This window comes from Colias philodice, chromosome 12 (assembly GCF_061535455.1).
Source record: "Colias philodice isolate Cphi_HAF_F1 chromosome 12, ilColPhil1 Martin Lab GWU primary, whole genome shotgun sequence".
NCBI lineage: Eukaryota > Metazoa > Arthropoda > Insecta > Lepidoptera > Pieridae > Colias > Colias philodice.
This window is the reverse complement of record NC_143097.1, coordinates 2,279,296-2,299,708: the sequence shown is the minus strand read 5'-3', so window position 1 is coordinate 2,299,708 and position 20,413 is coordinate 2,279,296. Positions and strand designations below refer to the sequence as shown.

General features: G+C 32.7%; 1 protein-coding gene across 3 annotated transcripts in view; it reads right to left on the bottom strand.

Moving 5' to 3' along the window:
• LOC149483827 (putative E3 ubiquitin-protein ligase RNF144A) overlaps positions 1-20,413 on the bottom strand; it is a 95,402-nt gene that overhangs the window by 54,195 nt on the left and 20,794 nt on the right. For 2 of the 3 annotated variants that reach the window (XM_089701941.1, XM_089701942.1), the window contains one exon: positions 13,060-13,801. In XM_089701941.1, coding sequence (XP_089558067.1) covers positions 13,060-13,761 — 702 coding nt within the window. In that variant the 5' untranslated portion in view covers positions 13,762-13,801. Of the gene's footprint in view, positions 1-6,210; positions 6,837-13,059; positions 13,802-20,413 lie in introns of those variants that run through there. The other variant, XM_089701943.1, reaches the window with a different exon arrangement.

Here is a 20,413-nt window from a genome sequence, read left to right as displayed (position 1 = left end):
TGAAGCTTTTGCATGATAATTATTCATATAAATGCATATTTTCTCCAAAGGTTATCTATGGGTTCGTTTATATCGTAACTTCTTTATAATATTACAGTTATAACACCGATGATTAACTTATTAAGATCATGTTTATTTTTTTCACATGAGAGACTATTACCGACCTATGTTACACATTTATCAGAGAAAGTAAATATTTTTATATCGATAATTAATTTAAAAAGAACTACAATCTATACGTGAATGTGTATGTACATTTTATAGCACTTTGAACATTGAACAGCCATTTAAACTTCCTAATTAAATCTACAGTTTAAAACTTAAAAGCGAACAAAACTTCTTAATGAGCAACAGTCATTACAAAAAACATCCACATATACACCAACTAGCATTCATTCATACATTACATTTACAACGTTAATCTTCTATATATATAAAACTCAAAGGTGACTGATATAGTGATCTATCAACGCACAGCCCAAACCGCTGGACGTATCGGGCTGAAATTTGGCATGCAGGTAGATGTCATAACGTAGGCGTCCCCTAAGAAAGGATTTTAGAAAATTCATCCCCTAAAGGGGTAAAATAGGGGATAGAAGTTTGTACGAAACTTTTTATTCCTTGGATGTATTTGCATGAAATTTAGCACACATATAGAGGGTAACTTGGATAAACACATAGCATAGGTTTTATCCCGGAAATCCCACGGGAACGGGAACTATGCGGGTTTTTCTTTGAGAACGCGGGCGAAGCCGCGGGCGGAACGCTAGTACTAAATATTACAGAAATAGCATACGAAGCAAAATCGATCAAAGTGCAGAGCCTCAATGTCGCGTTACGCATATTATAATCCGAGTCCATTCTATAAATAAACTCACTAATGACATCCGCGATTTTTCTCTAGCTGTATGTGTCTAGCAATTAGAGAATAAACTACGATCTTATCCGAGGGAATTGATAGAAAATGTATTTTTGTTTTGACTGTACATTTGGTAGAAACCAAACAAAAAATCGTTATACTAGCTATATAGCTAGGTATAGAAAATACTTTATTTCATGTTTTCTTGTACATTACCTAATCTAAAATATTGTCTGTGACAACATGTTTGAAACATACGACAAGCATACAGACATAATACTTTCATAACTACGAAACAGAGCTAATAATAATCATTACAATTTGATTTGACTTTTATTTGAGTAGCCTATTTCACATATTCAATCACACTTTACACACATGAGTAAATCGATTATAAATTAGGCAACATTTCAGCAGAGATCCTTTCTCATACTAGCGTAAATCCATACTAAACGCCCTTCAAGCGACCTTGGCGACAGGCAATAAAACTCAACCCTTTGTAGACTTACTGGAGCTTAAGAGTCAGCGACGAAAGATTGCACGTGTAACTTTTCATTAAAGCCCATGAAACGTTTTTACAACGAGCAAAATTTCCTGAAATTTAATTTATAATTTTTATAACAAAACTAGATGTGCCGTGAACTGCCGTGCACCGAAACCGCGTTGGTTTAACCCGAGGGCAAATGCATGTATTTTAATAGCTTATGGATATGGATCTGGTATATATTAGCTACATGACAGCCAAGTTTCATCAAAATCTGTAAAGTTGTTTTTGCTTGAAAGAGTAACAAACATACATCCATTCTCACAAACTTTCGCATTTATTATATTAGTAGGACGAAAAACATTGAGATACAACTGCCAATAAATTTAACCTAATAAAATTTTCATTATCAAAGAACCTGCGTCATAATAATAAAAACGATACTTTTAAATCGTTTCATCAAAGATCAAGGAAAATAAGATAATTATAATCACGTGTACTAGTCTAAAAATAATCCATCAATTACCTACTAATGAATTTTTTTTTCAGAAGAACCGGTACATACTTAAATAGGCGCAAAATAATAAAAAATAAGAAATGGAACTAAAACTCGAGGTGAGTCTATTAATATACAAGAAAAATCACTAAAATACATACGAATCTGTTTAAATATAGACGTTTAACCAACATACAAATTGCTATCAAACCAACAGTTAAAAATAGATCTTCGATAGAAACACGTTCTGAATCACAAAACTATAAAGATTTTAAGCTTGCTTCTAATGTAAATATCTATGCAATTATACAGTTTCTGGTTAAACGCGTGTAGTTATGCAGAGAAAATAAAAAAAAAAGACGTGTGGCACTCGGGGACTGTCACGGTAAAGCTATTGCATGCTTTGCCTTCAAGCCACACCTCCGCGCCCGTCGGAGTGGGGAGCGTGAGGTTTTTCGTTACGCAATTTCTGGATTCGGTCCCCGCGCTCAAGGCCCGCGATAGAAGCTATGCAATAGCTTAAAAAGAACTATTTTAGACCGTATTATATCAACTAACGACATCGTTACACTAATTATTTTACATTAAACTTAGGCTCACCTCTATACATATAGCACAATCAACCAGGTCAGGACATTATAATTTTCCAACCTACACAAAGCGAACTTCCTTCGAAAAACTCACACTTCTACCATAAAAATCCCTATAATTTAAACTCACGTACTCTTCAATAACACAATAAGCATACAACTCATAAACTAACTATATAATTAAATGCACTTCGCCAACATTGACCAATTAACCTCTAACACTGACCTCGATAGTAGTCAAATGAGCCTATTAGGATAACTTATTTGCCAACATTGGCTGAATTTGACAAATTCCGTATGACAATCTCAAACACAAATTAATTAACACTTTACATGTTAGCGTTAGTTATTACGATCAAATTTTAGCAGTGTCTTCAAATATTGAAGTTGTTACAAAATAAAACTAACAGAGTACACGATTTACTTAAATAATATATAATGTACGGCCGAGGTTCTCCATTTGTAGCGTATTTTAAGTAAACAATACCATTTTACTGTAAAATTATATATGAACACTAGCGGCCCGCCCCGGCTTCGCCCGTGGTACATATGAAAAATAGATGTTGGCCGATTCTCAGACTTACCCGATATGCACAGAAAATTTCATGAGAATCGGTCCACCCGTTTCGGAGGAGTATGCAGACTAACATTGTGACACGAGAATTTTATATATAAGATAAGGATATTATTTCAATTAATTGTTTAATAAATACACAGTAGATCAACACTAACAACGAACTACATTTGTTTTTTGATGTCTATGTTAAGTTATTATGAATTCATCTAATATTGTTCATTAGGTCATTATAAAACTAAATTAGTAATTGGTAATTACTAATTAGTCAAACTTTAAACATAGTGAACGATTAAATCGTAATGTCAACATTAGCGATTATTCGTTATAAAAAGTTATCGAATAAGCTTGTACATTTCTAAATTACAAAATCCTACGAATAAATAACAATATTTAAATAAATAAATCTGTATCACTACGTCTGCTTTATCATCTCTATGCAAACATTATTTCAATGGGATACTCCGTCACTGTGTGTAGAAAAGACAAACAAACACACATCCGCGTTAATGACGTAATTGAAATAGTTGATTCATATTGGTATTATAATCTTCAATGAATCAAATTCATTTAGATGTCTATAATTACAAAATAATCATAATATGTTAACTCTGTCAAGTTTAAGTATTTTACCTACATCGCAACTTTCTGAACTTTACTAAAAATTACGATACACATAATCATAAATTTTCATTTGAATTAAAAAAATATATTTCACAACAAGATTAGCCAACGCTTGCAAATTTATCACAACTTGTTAAAAATGTATAAATCATTAAGAAAATGAATAATAGTCAGCATTAGTCGTTTGTCAAAGTGTCCTTGGGGTAAGAAATCCAAAAAGTTTCATTAACAATTAAAAGGGAACGAGGTTGTTGGCAATAGACTTCATCTCAGCGCCGGCTAGGGCTGTCTGTAACTGTTTAAATACAGTGCTGATTGTCAGCGTATGCTGAATTAGCTGCAATTTCTAATGAGTTATGTAATTTTAGGTGATGAAAAAGAGGTAAAGGCAAAAGTACTCGTAATAACTAACAGTACTAATAGTTGATGATGCAAAAAATATATCCATACAAACTAACGTGGATAATTTTTATTTATTTGCCTAACCAACGAAATGTCAACGTTAATAAATCTAATTTATACATTCAAACCCACACGTTTACCAATACCAATGAGATCATAAAATAATTTCAATCTGTACACGAAACGGCATTACTCAAGCAATAAAAATATATTCTTAAATCGTACAAGGTGAAAGAAATCAATAGTATCACATAATTAGAAATAGAGTTGGCAACCCTGAACAGAAACACATAGTAACATTTTGCAATGGACATATTACTGCGATTTATTGCACACCTTTTATAGTAAACTCCTTGAATGATAATCCAATGTTAATATACTAGACATTTTTTTCACCATAACCTCTATATCCGTAATATGTGTAAAATAAACTCTGTTGATAGTTATATAAATAAATTATCTCCGATACATTTTCTGCATTTTATCGAAAAACTAATGGTAGGTAATATTCTGCTAGATACCTACTGAAATTCAGAGTGACGCGATTTTTATGAAACATAAGTTATAACTTATAAACATGCCTACTACACAATCTAAAGATAATATTTAGAAAATGACACCATTTATAAAACCTACTAAGATATTTACACGATGATTAAAAAAAACTTTCTTCAAACCTCTCCAAACAACAGCCATCATCATTCTACATAAAAATAGTATAATTACTTTTACTTAATAAATAAAACCGCGACAAACAGACCTGGTTTCTTTCCCTGAAACTGAATTAAGAAAAACATACAAAAAACATCACGCTCTTGAGATAAAAGATTTTCAGTCTATTGTGTCAGCGCAGTGGCCTTGTCACTTCCCGTATTTAATTAAATTAAACATTTTATAAGAAAACTAACCTAAATATACCATTTAAAAATATGTACATTTATTATTACTTAATCCTTTATATAGGAACTAGCGGTCCGCCCCGGCTTCGCCCGTGGTACATATGAAAAATAGATGTTGGCCGATTTTCAGACTTACCCGATATGCACAGAAAATTTCATGAGAATCGGTCCACCCGTTTCGGAGGAGTATGCAGACTAACATTGTGACACGAGAATTTTATATATAAGAAGATAATAAGGTTAGAAGGTCCTTAGATTAAATATTTTCTCCGGGTTTCGTTTGTAATTTATATGCTACGTGTGTAATCAGTCATTTTGAACAACACAAAATTGAATACTAATAAATTCTCACATTACATTGATTTGTTACATTCAGAAAGTCACAACTCACAAACTAATATAAATAGTATTATCTTTTACGTCAGTAGTTAGTGCATTATCTTATCAATAAATCAATATTAATTTATATATAGTTTTAGTTTAGAAAGTATTGTTACAGTTTTAGTAATATTGAATATTTTGTATATGGTCTAAAAAAAATTTCCTTAGGTGTAAAAAATAATGTCACCATTAATGGATATAATTACCTACTCTATAGTTAAGTTGGTAAAAAATAATTGAAGAAATACCAAACATAAACAATTGTAATTATCTTTATCATACGTATAGACAGACGTCTTATTAATTCTTGTTCTTAAATTATTTAGAATTATCGAAATCGGTTCAGCCGTTCTCGAGTTATGCGCTTACCAACACATTTTGCGATTCATTTTTATATATAAGAAGATAACTAGTTATTGTAAATATATATAATTAAAATATAATAATTCAAAATCATCATAATAAAATTAACTAGTTACGCACTATATTAGTTAAAATCAGATAAGGAAATTAATAACATACAAATAGTTTTATTATAAGGCAGGAAAAAAACTTTTTCTGACTTTACAAATTAATTGTATAATATCTAGTCTTTGAAGAGCAAGAATATTTTTTTTATTAGCTGCTATGATTCACTGTCCTAATTAAAAAGTATAAATAATTATGTCATCATAAGGAGGAAAATGACACCTAACCTAAAACACAATAATCGTATTATGAGAAATACAATAGCAGTTTAAATATAAATTAATTGCCGAGATATAATATAAGGAAGGTAATAATTTTTAATAGCTATTTACTTTTAAATATGCACGCTTATATTTATATCAAAACCGCTGTTAAAAAAACAATCAGACTTTACTATCCAATTCAAATAAAACAAACAAATAAAAAAGCCTACCCTCGTACGCTTCACGTCACTCGGCATTATCACTACACACACCACTATCACGAGCACACACACACGCGCACACAGACCGTAATACACACGACCGCGCGACGCGGGCGCACGGTCAACAATGCTGTAATGTAGCGCTCCAGACACCCTAGAAAACTTCCTTGTTTACGAGTGAAGGTTCACGCCATACTTTTACCAAACAAATGCAAAAAGTATTGTGTAGTTATGATATTATAATGCCGCTTTTGATTTAGCTCCAGACATCCTATAAAAGTTCCTTGTTTGCGAGTGAAGGTTAGCACAATACTTTTACAAAAGATATGTAAAAATAATCGTGGACATAAATATATATGTAATACAGATACCACTGAAAACTTCCTTGTATGCGAATCTAATTTCAATATAAAAAAACATAAGTTTTCCAAACAATTGCAATAACAATCGTAATAATGCTGTTTCCGATTTGTCTTCAGACATATTAAAACGCTTCCTTTTGTGCGACAGTGGAAGTGAAGCTTAAAACTATCTACTAAAGTTCTGCCATACAAATGCAAATGCAATCGTGAACTTCAGTAATAATGCCTTTAACGATCTATCTTTTGACATACCAGGACGCTGCCTTGCTATGCAAAACTATGCAAAGGTTCAATTCTAAACTAGTGATCTGACTGCAATCATCGCAGAACATATCAAATGAAATGAAATTCCGAATGAGAGTTTACAACGAAACTTGTAAACAAATTTTTGCCAAAACAATCGAATTGTAATGTGATAATTCTATTTTTGCTCGGGCTCCAGACACACAGATTGGAATGCCAGATGTGAGAGACAGCAAACATTCAGTTAGAAAATCTATATTATAAAGCTGAAGAGTTTGTTTGAACGAGCTTAACTCAGGAACTACTGGTCGGATTTGAAAAATTATTTCGGTGTTAGATAGCCCATTTATCGTGGAAGGCCACATAGGCCATATAATTATCATCTCGCTTAGACTAACAGGAGCGGAGCACTGCGGGTAAAACCGCTTAAAACATGTTTTTTTGCTTAAAAATTCAGACATTGAGTGTTTTTCCGATTCAGATTTCGCGCTCAATGTAAAAATTACTAACTAATCGTCCATAAACACATTTGTCACTAGCCTATCCCATTCCATTAATATTCAATAACAACACAGCCGATGCGCAATTGTTTATAACGAATGATATTGGCAATAACATCACTAGGTCAACTGTCGCATTTATCACAATTAAAAGTGCAATGTCAAGAGGTTAATCCCATAATTCACTAAACTCAAATCTGTCAACACTGAAACTAAAAACAATATTGACCTTGAGGCATGCCTAAATGATAATTTATATGTCAATAGCGGTCCGCCCTGGCTTCACCCGTGGTATGTGTTTACGTTTTCTCTCCATAAGAACCATCCTCGTACAACAAGGAATATTTTAAAAGAATTAACGAAATCGGTTCAGCTGTGATCGAGATTTGCGCTTAGCAACACGTTTGGCGATTCATTTTTATTATATAGAAGCTTAAATTCGAAAAACAATAAACTACGAAGAACATTGTAATCAGTCTGATTTAGTCATCTGCTTGAATGCAAAATGCTTGTCTTAGCATGTCTTTTCCAATACATAACTATATGACTTACACCACATAAATTTCTTTGTTATAAACCAAATAGGACACTAGGTCATTCATCATAACGCAAACTAATACGCGGTCACTTTCAGATCATTACCCTGAACCGACTTAAGAGAAAAGAGGCTAAAGAGCAAACATATTCTGTAGCAATTCACCTTTGCGCGTACTTGACATCTAAAAAGTTCAGTAACAAATAAAGGTCTTTACAGCTTCCGTTATAATCAAGATTGACGACTTTGTGTCTGGTTGTTAGTATGTTCAACGAAGGGTCCCGTATTCTGAGAGTATAAGGCCATTCTCCCATTACGATACGCACAGGCTCAAGTATCCTGCAAGTCTCGGAGACTAGTCGCTGCGGAATATCTCACATACATTTTGTATGTAGGTACCGGTAGCGTAGTGTGCGACTAAAATGGCCTAAGTATAAAAAATTTCCATCGAAAATAATATTACTTATAAGATCTAATAGGTATCTATAAATTGGACGTATCGTAATACCCTTACAGAAGTAATTTTTTTTCATGCAATTCATATTTCTTGCTTTTAAATCGATATACATATTACATACTAGCTTTCCGCCCGCGGCTTCGTCCGCGTTTTCAGAGAAAAACCCGTTCCCGTAGGATTTCCGGGATAAAACCTATCCTATGTCCTTTCTCGGGTATCAAAATATATCTATACCAAATTTCATGCAAATTGGTTCAGTAGTTAAGGCGTGATTGAGTAACAGACAGACAGACAGAGTTACTTTCGCATTTATAATATTATTAGTTAGTATGGATTTATCTCTTCTCTGTTAAGTACAACGTACAACAACTACACGTATTCGAGCGACAGAGTAGTTTTCACCCGGATTTTCCATTCATAACATTTCACATGATGCATTAAAGTCACGATTAAGATTATTTATAAAAACATTACAATAAAATACGATTTAAAGCTCATTTCCTCTTGTAGTGTCCCTTAAACGACTTCCGATTATTTTTTTAAGCTTTATAATTGCTTTGTTTTTAAGATGATGCCTTGGATTTATATTTTATATTACTTTTTTAGATGTTTTTTCGACTTTTAATTACAATACCTCTGATGATGATAAATGAAAACCGATGATGTATAATTTTATAATTATTATAATTAAAATAATAAATAATGGCATGTAAAAAAAGAGTTTTTTGCTCATTTGTGGATAACCCTGACTTCGTTCGTGAAAATGAAGGCTTTTCATGCATGCAATCTTGTGAAAATATATTGTTCAATTCCAAATTCATTGACTATATAGTTGTATTGTATTATTTCCTTAACAAAATATAATATGAATCAGTTCCTTAGAATAAGAGTCATGCTCATAATTCAAAACAATCGAATTTCTAAATCGAGACATATTCGTCACCTAGGAATTAGGATCACATCTTCATTATATTATTGTTATTTTACTATTTATTCCAATAAAATAATCTGTAATAATTATTATTTACGGGTACACCATGTATAAAGCATCGTGGTAACTCCCACGCACGAGGCACGGAGCGACCATGGAGTCAAATATTGAAATAACCGCTACTTACTCTTCTTTCCCTGCTTCATCAGGACTATTGTTTTATCATACATCTCCGTACTAATCCTCCCATAACTGTACTCTTTGACCCGGCACCGTCCCAGTTTCAGAAGCGAAACGTACGAACAATGGCTTGCGTCACTTTTGTTTTCGCTCATTGTTTACGTGACCCGACCCTGAAGGAACTGTACGCTTTTTTTACATTTAATTTATAACGGTCTCGGCTTAGTCCCTATTGCATACGGGATATTTTTTTCAACACAAATTCAAACAACTGCTACTAGAAAAGATAGATTATGTGACACGCTAAAGATGTCGCTTTCTAATGGAAAAATAATTTTAAAATAGGCACAGCAGTTTTTTAAGGTAAATCGAACCAGAACAAAAAAAAAAACAATTTTCCTCTTTCCTCTTTATTACTTATATTAATATTAATTTAGAGTTTAGACTTTCAAAAGAGGAGGAAGAAGATTTCTTATCGTGATATTTCCTTAATATTCATATCGTAGACTAGAGTAGATAATTTTTGAAACAAAAAAAAATCGCAGTCGGATGAAACCCATTAGAAAAGGAGGGGAAGATGATAAAAATGTAAGGAAAAATAAATTACGGTCAATCCGAGTTCGGGAAGCGGGAGGGGGGAGCTTTTAAGAGAAAAAAATGGTTTCTCTCGATTTCCGACAAAACTACAAGTCCTATAGAAAAAAGTTCAATGGCAAAGTTGTAGGTAATTAAAAGTTCTACAACTTTTGTATTCACAATTTTTTCACATAACCTAAAAATTTGGGTGAAAAATTCAAAAAACCAAGTTTTTGGTCTTTTATTTCTATCTACTTCAAAATTTATTTTTTTTCTACGAAATTTGGTGGAAACTTACTTTATTATGTCCCAAATACATTGTAATTTATCTGATTGAAAATATTTATTTTTTCGCCTTATTTTGAATTAATACCAAAAAAACAACCTAATTTTCAATCGAAAAGTCACCCGTCAAAATATCAGCTTTTTTCAAAAACTTGGGGTGCCTTTTATTCATTGAAATCTCTACTTTCATATGGTGTAAAAAAAATAAACACCACCATAGTAAATGTTCTCAGGAAATGCATACAAACAGTCTGAAAATTAGCTTTTACTAAATCAGGCACACTTCTCGAACTACCTGAAATGTTTTTATCGACATCATTTTGCTTTTGAATATGCTGTAAAATATTAAACTTAGAACAGATAATTATGTTTCTTTTGAAATATTACCGAAAAGCCGATACAAGAGAAGATATAGAGTTCGAGAAGTGTGCCTGATTTAGTAAAAGCTCATTATCACACTGTTTGTATGCATTTCCTGAGAACATTTACTATAGTGGTGTTTATTTTTTTTAACACCATATGAAAGTAGAGATTTCAATGAATAAAAGGCACCCCAAGTTTTTGAAAAAAGCTGATATTTTGACGGGTGACTTTTCGATTGAAAATTATGTTGTTTTTTTGGTATTAATTCAAAATAAGGCGAAAAAATAAATATTTTCGATCAAATAAATTACAGTGTATTTGGGACATAATAAAGTAAGTTTCCACCAAATTTCGTAGAAAAAAAATAAATTTTGAAGTAGATAGAAATAAAAGACCAAAATCTTGGTTTTTTGAATTTTTCACCTAATTTTTTAGGTTATGTGAAAAAATTGTGAATACAAAAGTTGTAGAAGTTTTAATTACCTACAACTTTGCCATTGAACTTTTTTCTATAGGACTTGTAGTTTTGTCGGAAATCGAGAGAAACCATTTTTTTCTCTTAAAAGCTCCCCCCTCCCGCTTCCCGAACTCGGATTGACCGTAATTTATTTTTCCTTACATTTTTATCATATTCCCCTCCTTTTCTAATGGGTTTCATCCGACTGCGATTTTTTTTATCTTTTCATTATTTTCAAAGGCTTCTACCCCAGTCTATCGATATAATATATTATAATAAAATGATTAATAACAAACACTATCATTTGGATTGTCCAATCATTAAATAGCGCAGGTAAAAACCTGTTGCAAGATTAAAGGAAAATCTGTTTACAAAATACCCAATATTTTTAAAATCGTAAATTATATCATAGTTAATTTTTATAAAAACATCTGTATCAACACACCTTGAAAACTATTTTCGGAGAGCCATGTTTGTTGTTTTGAAATCTATATCAAAACTAGCTGTCCCGGCAAACGTTCTTCTGCCTTACTCTTATCACTAAGGGGTATGAAAAATAGGTGTTGGCCGAATCTCAGACCTACCCGCACAGAAAATTTCATGAGAATCGGTCCAGCCGTTTTGGAGGAGTATGGTAACTAACATTGTGACACGGGAATTTTATACATTAGATATATACGAAAGATAATTACTAACTAGCTGCATGTCTCGGCTTCGCCTGAGTTCGATCGAGATTTAAACAAAATACGTTGCATATTAAATTATACGAACTATCTTTAATTGAAAGTAATTGTTTCATTCGTAATAGTGAATACCAATTATTGTCATTCCATTAAAAATAAACAAATTTAATCCATTAGAATGAAATAACGCCGGTTTTTCTAACATAATAAACAACAGCATAATAAACATTCATCAAATCAACTCTAAAATTGAAATTCAAAAAAATATTTCAAATTCAATGTATGATAAATTCTAGTTAAATATTCTAGACGGAATTTCAAACCCAAACAAAGTAATTACTACCTTGTAATAGTATTAAAATCGATGCCAGGCGATAATTTAGATTATCATAACAAATAAATAGTTGAAAGTGTGTTAATACTGTAAACATGTTTTCCAACAGGAAATTCCATAGTAGAAACGAAAATAGAAAATAAACGATGAGCAGGACTTGAGTCAGATGCATCTTACGATATGAGGATATTTTATTGGTTTTTTTATGGCAAAGCCGTACAAGCTAGAGCAAAAAAAATCTATGTTTTTATAAAAAAAAAAATGTTGTGTGGTTTTATGAAACCACAGTAAAAGTGAAACTGTTCGAACGGTTCCGAACACTGCTTTGTGTAGCGCATGTCGCGTGACGGTCGGCTGCCGAGTAGGTATACCTACTCGGCAGCCGCGATACACGCGACATGCGTTACACAGACCAAAAAGTTTGAGACGATGTAATAAAAGTTTCACTTTAAAAATCGAACCTAAGACCTGTATTCTCTCGCATAGTAACCACTGCAATACTTAAACAAGATTCATCAATCACACAATTACACTACGAGAAACCCGATTAATTCATGGGAGTTTTCATACATCAGATGCATAAAAACATTAATCGAAATTTAAAGATGCTCACTGTAATTTGTAAAACACAGAGAGAAAAACCCCTAACATTACAATTAAATGTTTGTAGGTGTCTGGTGAGTCACGAATCGTGCATAATTATCTTTTTTATAATAACAATATGTAACTGGCTTGATTTTATCGTTTTAATAGTTTTACCGTGAAATTCATGAGTAATTCAGCCAAAGTATCATAACTTTGTTCCTTTGTCTTGAAATAGATATTTCGCGTTTTTTCTAAATTACCTAACGTAATCATTAAATCATTACTGCAATGTATCATACCATTTACTTAATGACTTCATCAAACAGTCTTATGTTTCAAAGTTCAATCAATCATACATTTAACGTACCTTTTCACCGTCTGTCGGTAGCGTCCCATACCCGTACCAGCTTCTAGCCGGCCGGAGCCTCGGTTCCTCCCGCGGCGACAGCAGACCGCTTCCCCACCGCACTACACCTTCAGCCACCGCCGCCACGCCCGGCGTGATCGGACTCCCGTTTGGAGACTTAGGAGAAACTCCCTTCTCTGCGACCGGCGGTAGCGTGGGTCGGGCACAACCCGTTCGCCTCTCGTATATCCTCTTATACGAATCATCTATATCAGTCTCCAATAGGCCCTTCTTATCGCCGCCCCGTTTCACTTCCCTTTTTTCTTCTTTTTGCGCCCATTTTTCTGTCTCCAACCTTTTCTGGCTATCATTCGAATCCTGTCGACTTAACAACGCCTTCTTTAAACTCTCGCTGGAGTCTTGTTTCGCGACTTTCTTCTCCGCATTTTTCTTATCTTCCTTCGCTAAGAGCGCTCTTTTTAAGCTATCAGTCGAGTCTTGTTTGTTCAAGTGTTTTCTCGGACACTCTGTGTTGAGGGAGTCGGTAGTTTTCGATATGAGCAGTTTCGGGTAGTCGTAGGTTGGGTGTTCGTTGGCTGGGTTGAGTTCTAGGGAGCGCCTGTTCTTCTTTTTGTCGGCTGGCGCGATCTGCGCTTTGACAGGGAGCAGCCGCCGGGGGAGGAGGCTTCGGTGGTCAGCGAGGGGTGACTCCGGTCGCAACATCGTTGGCAGCGATACGAGACTGCCGCAGTATTGAATACCCCTGCAACAATATAAGTGTACATTAGTTGGTTGATTTTTTATTGTTCTTTGAATGAAACCTGACTATACAAATATACCTAATATGTCTAGATATCTACTATAGGTATATAAGATATCTACCTAGATTATTCTTACATGGAACATCTCATAGTATCTACAAATTCAATCTAGAATGGAATCAACAGTATAATTATATCTTTGTTTTGAGGAAACAGTATTGTTCAATTAATAAATGGTTGATTTGTGAGCTAATCAAAGTAGTTAATTCATTAGTTATTAGGTAGACCTTCAATAAATAAGTCGTAAGCTAAGTGCATATTTACAATTATTTAATGATGCATGAATTATTTATAATCGTTTATTACAAATGACAATACAAGTACCTACCTACTTAATAATTCAAATGTTTTACTGATGGTAGTGTTAAATAATTATTTATAAATAAAACGATAAATTATTTTTATGTACTTCTTTATTATTTGATACAATATCTACGTGAATATTTGCAAGTAATTGTACTTAATTGAATAGGTACAGAAAAACGAATATTTCAGCTTCTGAGATGGCCCACAGTTGCTTCGATATCATTCGCACACGCAACTAATTAAATAAAAGAAAAGAAATCATGTTTTTTTATCTATTTATAAAAATAGAGCATTCTATATACGTTTAAATAAATTATTATAGATAACTGCATTATTTAAATATAGGTATTAGGTACATCTATACTAATATTTTTTATTATTTATTTTATTTCTTATGAATAAATAAATAAAATATTATAAAGAGGAAAAGTTTGTAAGTATGGATGTAAGTATGTATGTATGTATGTATGGTTTTCACGCATAAACTACTGGACCGATTTCAAAAATTCTTTCACCATTAGAAAGCTGCATCTTTACTGAGCAACATAGGCTATATTGCATTTTCAAAAAAATTAGAGATCCTTACCAAAAATGCAATAATGTAACCCAAGGTGTAAAAAAATCCTCAATAAAACTTCTGTCATCGCGTGCGCTGCGGAATCTATTGAAGATAGAACAAAAAAATGTTCTACGATATTATAGAATGAATCAATATCTGCAAGAAAGTCCGCGATACCATATGTCCATCTTCAGTAGTTAAGTTACTACAACAACTTTTTTACGTTTTCAAAGTAAATAGAAGTGCCGACAGTAATCAAACCATGTTATCCATACACATATATTAATCCTTATCCCATTAAATGATGTTTTACTATAGACTGTTTCAATACCAGCAAAATACTTTTTAAATGAAAAGAATTGGATATTCCATTCAAAAGATATAACGAATTTTTTAAAGTGTCAATCTACAGAAAATAGTAGGTATACTGTTCGAGCAGGCCGTAGTGCGGGGGTCACGGAGGAATTCTACCAATATGCGTCTTGACGGAACACAGTGGGGTTTTGGTCGGTAGGAATCCGACATAACCCACGTGGGTATCTATGAAAGTTTTCCCCACTAAAACAAAAAAAAAAGGCCGTAGTGCGGGACGGGGTAAAGGTGATTTTCATGTGATTAAAAATTAAACCTATAGTCCGACCTATAGTAGACTTTTCACTGTAACGATATCGCTATCTATGCGGGTGAAACCGCAGGGCATTGCTAGTATAATATAAATTATTAAATTCCTTGCGCAGTCGAGTAAAAATTAAAATATAATACCTATGGCATTTCAGTAATTCGCAACATGCCACCATCTGATTTCAAAGTTCAAAAACAATTTGAAAATCATTCCAATCAATGACTCAGCAACATTGCAAAACAAAAATTCATAGCCCACATACAAATAAATTATAATATTTTTAAACAGCTGTTCAATACATCCTTCTAATATAATATTATCAATGCAAGTTTGTGAGACTGGATGTTTGCTACTCTTTCACGAAAAAACTTATATACCTACGGATTTGCATGAAACTTTGCAGTAATATAGGTTCACATAATAATATGTAATAACACATTAGCTATAGAAAATATAAATGTATGATTTTGCGGGTTCCGAGAGTGAAACCGCGCGGTAAAGCTAGTATCTTAATTCAATACATGAGATCATAAACCACTTCGAGTGAAATTGCATTAAAGCGATAACTTGCGAATTTCTGGAAGTGATAATTTAATTATAATCGAGGGCAGTACGCAGTATATTGTAAGTTTTAATTCGAGACAATAATAGCTTAGTACCTAACAGATGAAGAAAGAACAAACATGTAAATTATAGTTAAAGTAAATCCATTCAGAACTTGAGATTAGCCCGGACATACATACAAACATACAAAAATTCTAAAAACTATATTTTTGGCTTCGGTCTATTGTAGATTACTACCCGAGTATTATTTAAAAAAATATTCAATGTACAGTTTTGACTTTCCAACGATTTTATTATATGTACCTATAGGTACCTATAGAAGATAATATTATATGATCAATCAAACGATCACATTTTTATAGACCGTTATGGATCCGTGTTATATTGCATTGGTTATAATAATTTATGGCGTTTCAACGAACACACTCACATTTTAGTGTAATTCATTTATTAATTAGGTGGACATCAAAAACATAAACGAGAACGTAAAATATTTTAGAAAATATTATAGTTAGATTTATTATCTAGTATCACTTTGGTACACGTTGTATGTAAAGTCGCGCGACTCGCGCGTTTGCTTTCTGTCGCTATTTCTAAAGTCATATAGTTTTGAGAAGTAGGTACTTGATGATATGATTCAACTACCTGTAGATAATTATTGTGGACTATTTTTAACCACTCTTCAAGGGAAGTCGTGTGTTCGCTGTGTTCAATATGAACGCGACGGGATAAATAATATATTATAAAGAAAAATGTTTTAAATCCGTCCGATAACTCTTTTATCAGGTATAGGTACTCGCGTAAAATCAGTCACAATAAAATGTATAAAACTGGTAAAATATTCGATAATATTATACCCACTTACTACTAGGTTTAGACTTGAGGTGACAGGTCTTTCCGGGATCAACTATGTACGAAACTAGATATGTATCATAGAACCACAAGATAAAATCTTACAAAACATAATTAATGTAACGTTAATCTATAATTAATTAATAATTAAGCTATATCCTATTTCCAATTAATCACATTTTATTATGAGTAAATACCTATGTACCTAAGTGGGAATATAAAATCATGTAGGTATATATGTGCATACCTGATTTAAATGTAATTACATTCAAAAAATATCTAGTAATATGCATTATTATTTATTATCCCATGAGAACCCCCCAAAAACGTCCAATTTTGGCGCACTTATCTAAATGCTATTTACTTGGGTACCTATATTTTTTATGTATCATTTGCTATATACATATATCTCTGGACCGTATTCAAATTATATATGTACTTAACTATATGATTCCTTTCAATACCCGATAGAGTACCCAGTACAGGTATTGAGGTCAAACCGCGCTCAACAAACAGCGCAAACTGGACTACAAACTTAGTTTGAATCTCATCGATTATTACAGCAGCCAATTATGTTACAGATAGCGGATAATTGGAGGTAAATTTTATTATAATTATGCATAATAATTTGTAGGTTCGGATAACAAAATATCTTCCATCATTGTGATTAAAATTTTAAGCTTACACTTTGGTCAGAGGATGAGCAACACCAATTAAATTAGTCACTAATAATTCTTCTATGTATATTGTATATTTGATTATCTTTTGATATCTTAGATGACTTCCTACCATCAAATACCTTTATTACTTATGTACTTAATATATATATGTACTCTTTACCAGACAATTAAGTTGGTACCTAGTACCTACCTAATACGGGTACCTATTTATTCTTTACCGGACAATTTAATAGAAAACAACCCAACACAGTTTTCTATTTACCCCAACGATCAAATTCGTTACATAGGTTACCCAGTACAAACAAGCAAACAAATTAACCTCTACATAATGTTAGTACAGATAAAATTGCCATTAGACTCGCCACGCTTGAATGCAAACGCAATGAATGCACTCGCTAATTATTCATCTTTGAAACGCATCATCAACTTTTAAGCATATAGAAACTGTGCCTGGCAACAGGCGAAAACGTATAAATTATCATGACTATACATAACTATAAAAAAGGTCGCTTGTCGTCTGTGTGTCTGTATGCTTAGATCTATCAAATTACGAAACATATTTTTATGAGGAAGGGGTTGATATATAAATTATTAGGTTTAAGACAAAGCAGGCGAAGCCCAAGGGCCTTTTAATATATAGAGGTCAAAGGTAGGTTTTAGTAGGTAGGTATATAATTTATTAGGTTTTTGGGAAAGCGGGCGAAGTCGCGGGCGGAAACCTAGTAAAAAATATTCATATGATGTGTTTCCATCTTGTTTCCCTCAATAAATTGTAATAGCTTCACCATCCGTCGCTCAACAAAAATATAAATCGCCTGTCATATTCTGCGAAAAATCTGTCTCCATAGGATTAACATTTTTATCATATTGATGTTGTTCGCATAATATACATTTTCACGTTCATCAAAACAAGTTCTGATTTAAAACATGGCAGAATAGGACTTCATCTAATTATGATTAGCTCTTAACTCATTTATAATGAGATGAAATCTTTCTCAAACAACTTACATAGCTATGTATACCTATAACTGGAATTAAAAAAGAGACAATTACTTAATAAAAACACAAAGCATCATTGAAAGGTGATAATCAAAGTTTAAATAACCTCTGATATTACCATTTATTATGATATAAAAATAGCCGCACATATTATGTTCAGTCATCGTGAATTCAAAATTTATTTGAAATATCAAGTGCGATTATGTCATCCGTCTTTGGTAATGTAAATAAAATATACTGTGTGTTTGTTTATGATTGTACATAATATGACTTTAGTGTTTGCTTAATCGTGTGCGTATATAACTACCAGCTGCGCCTCGCGGTTTCACCCGAGTGGCGCCTGTTGGTCTTAGCATGGTGATTCATTTTTCAACTGCCCGCTAAGAAAATCAAAGATTTTCAAAAATCGAAAAGTTATAGGTTATTATTCTGGATTGCAAATTTTAAAAATATTTTGCAAAAATCTGTTTGCTTGTACAGGCAGCACTAATTGAGCACTAAATTATTAGCTAATGTGCCCCTCGCTCTAACTGTATCAAAGCGCGGTCACGAATGGTACACTGCTAGCTTAATGAAAAGTTAGCAGTGTTCTCATTTTTAGTCCCCCTATCACAGCACCAAATATCTGTTATCAGCACTAAATTAGCACTAAATGAGCACTAAATTTGACTTGACCTTTCTAGCTTAACAGACGTTACGGGGGAAGGCATGTGAAAAATGTAATGATCTTTATTTAAATACAAAACAGTTGCGAACAAATTTTCTTGGCATAGATAGAAAATCTTTCGCTGATTTCAACGTTTCACTTGGTTTATTGGTTACTAGATTACCGCCTGCGGTTTCGCTGGGGTGTTCTAAAGTAACAGTAATTGACTTATTAAAGGTTAACAGATTTTATTTAGCCTTCCTCAATAAATTGACTAAGCAAAATGCAAAACAAAAATAACTTTTCAATATTTAACTAATAGGTAGTTGATGAGATCAGCTGCAGCGCGTTCAAACAGACAAATATACTCTACAGCTGTATAATATGAATTTAAATGGATGTAGCTAAGGCACAAAAGTGACTACCTATCTAGAAATGTAGCATATAAGAAGAAAATACCTACAACTAAAAGTATTACAAATCTATTGAGTACAAGCAGAAGCTTGGTTCAACTTCAACTCCATTGCCTAATGCTCTGAGAAGGACGGCCAGTTACGATCTTGATAGAACACAATGAAATAAATAATATAAATGCTAATTTCTATGTGCAACCAAACCACAGAACAGTAAAAACATATAGAAGTGCTATAATGTCATATTAGTATGAAAACCAGTGTCGCCAAACCCACACATTTAAACCGATAGTTATACAGTTCTCTACAAGTAAACTATGTCTTTGATTGGACAGCTTAATTTGAGTAGAAACTGACTTAGGTTATAAATTCAGCATTTCAATATCTACCCTAACGCACCATGTTACGGTTTATTTTAGTATAACATCCCTAGGTATTTTAGCTGTTTTGTTTCTCATTGCTCAGAAATTCCAAATTCGAAAACATTCAGCTACTCCACAACAGAGGGCGTTAGTTTTCGATAGATATAACTTTGAACCTCAACACATAGAGATAAGGTTGAAATTTGTGTCACTCAACATTAATGACATTAAGTTGATATTTATCTGATGCTATGCTCTAAGGGATGTCAGCCTTGTTATCGATAATTCACAAATAAATATTTTTTTGTGCATTTTTTTTTCTTTCTATTATATGAGTATAGTATAATGCGTCACATTTTGGAGTATATTTATTACTACTAAGTACGTCTTTTCATATTATTATTATTAAATAAAAAACGGAATAGAATAGTATAAATCTATATTTACAAAATACAAACAGAAAATATGCATTATTTTAAATCTTGAACTGCTGTAGGTTTGATGTATCGGTGGCCTTTGTTAGACTGCTTAGTGCTGTTCGACATCCAGTT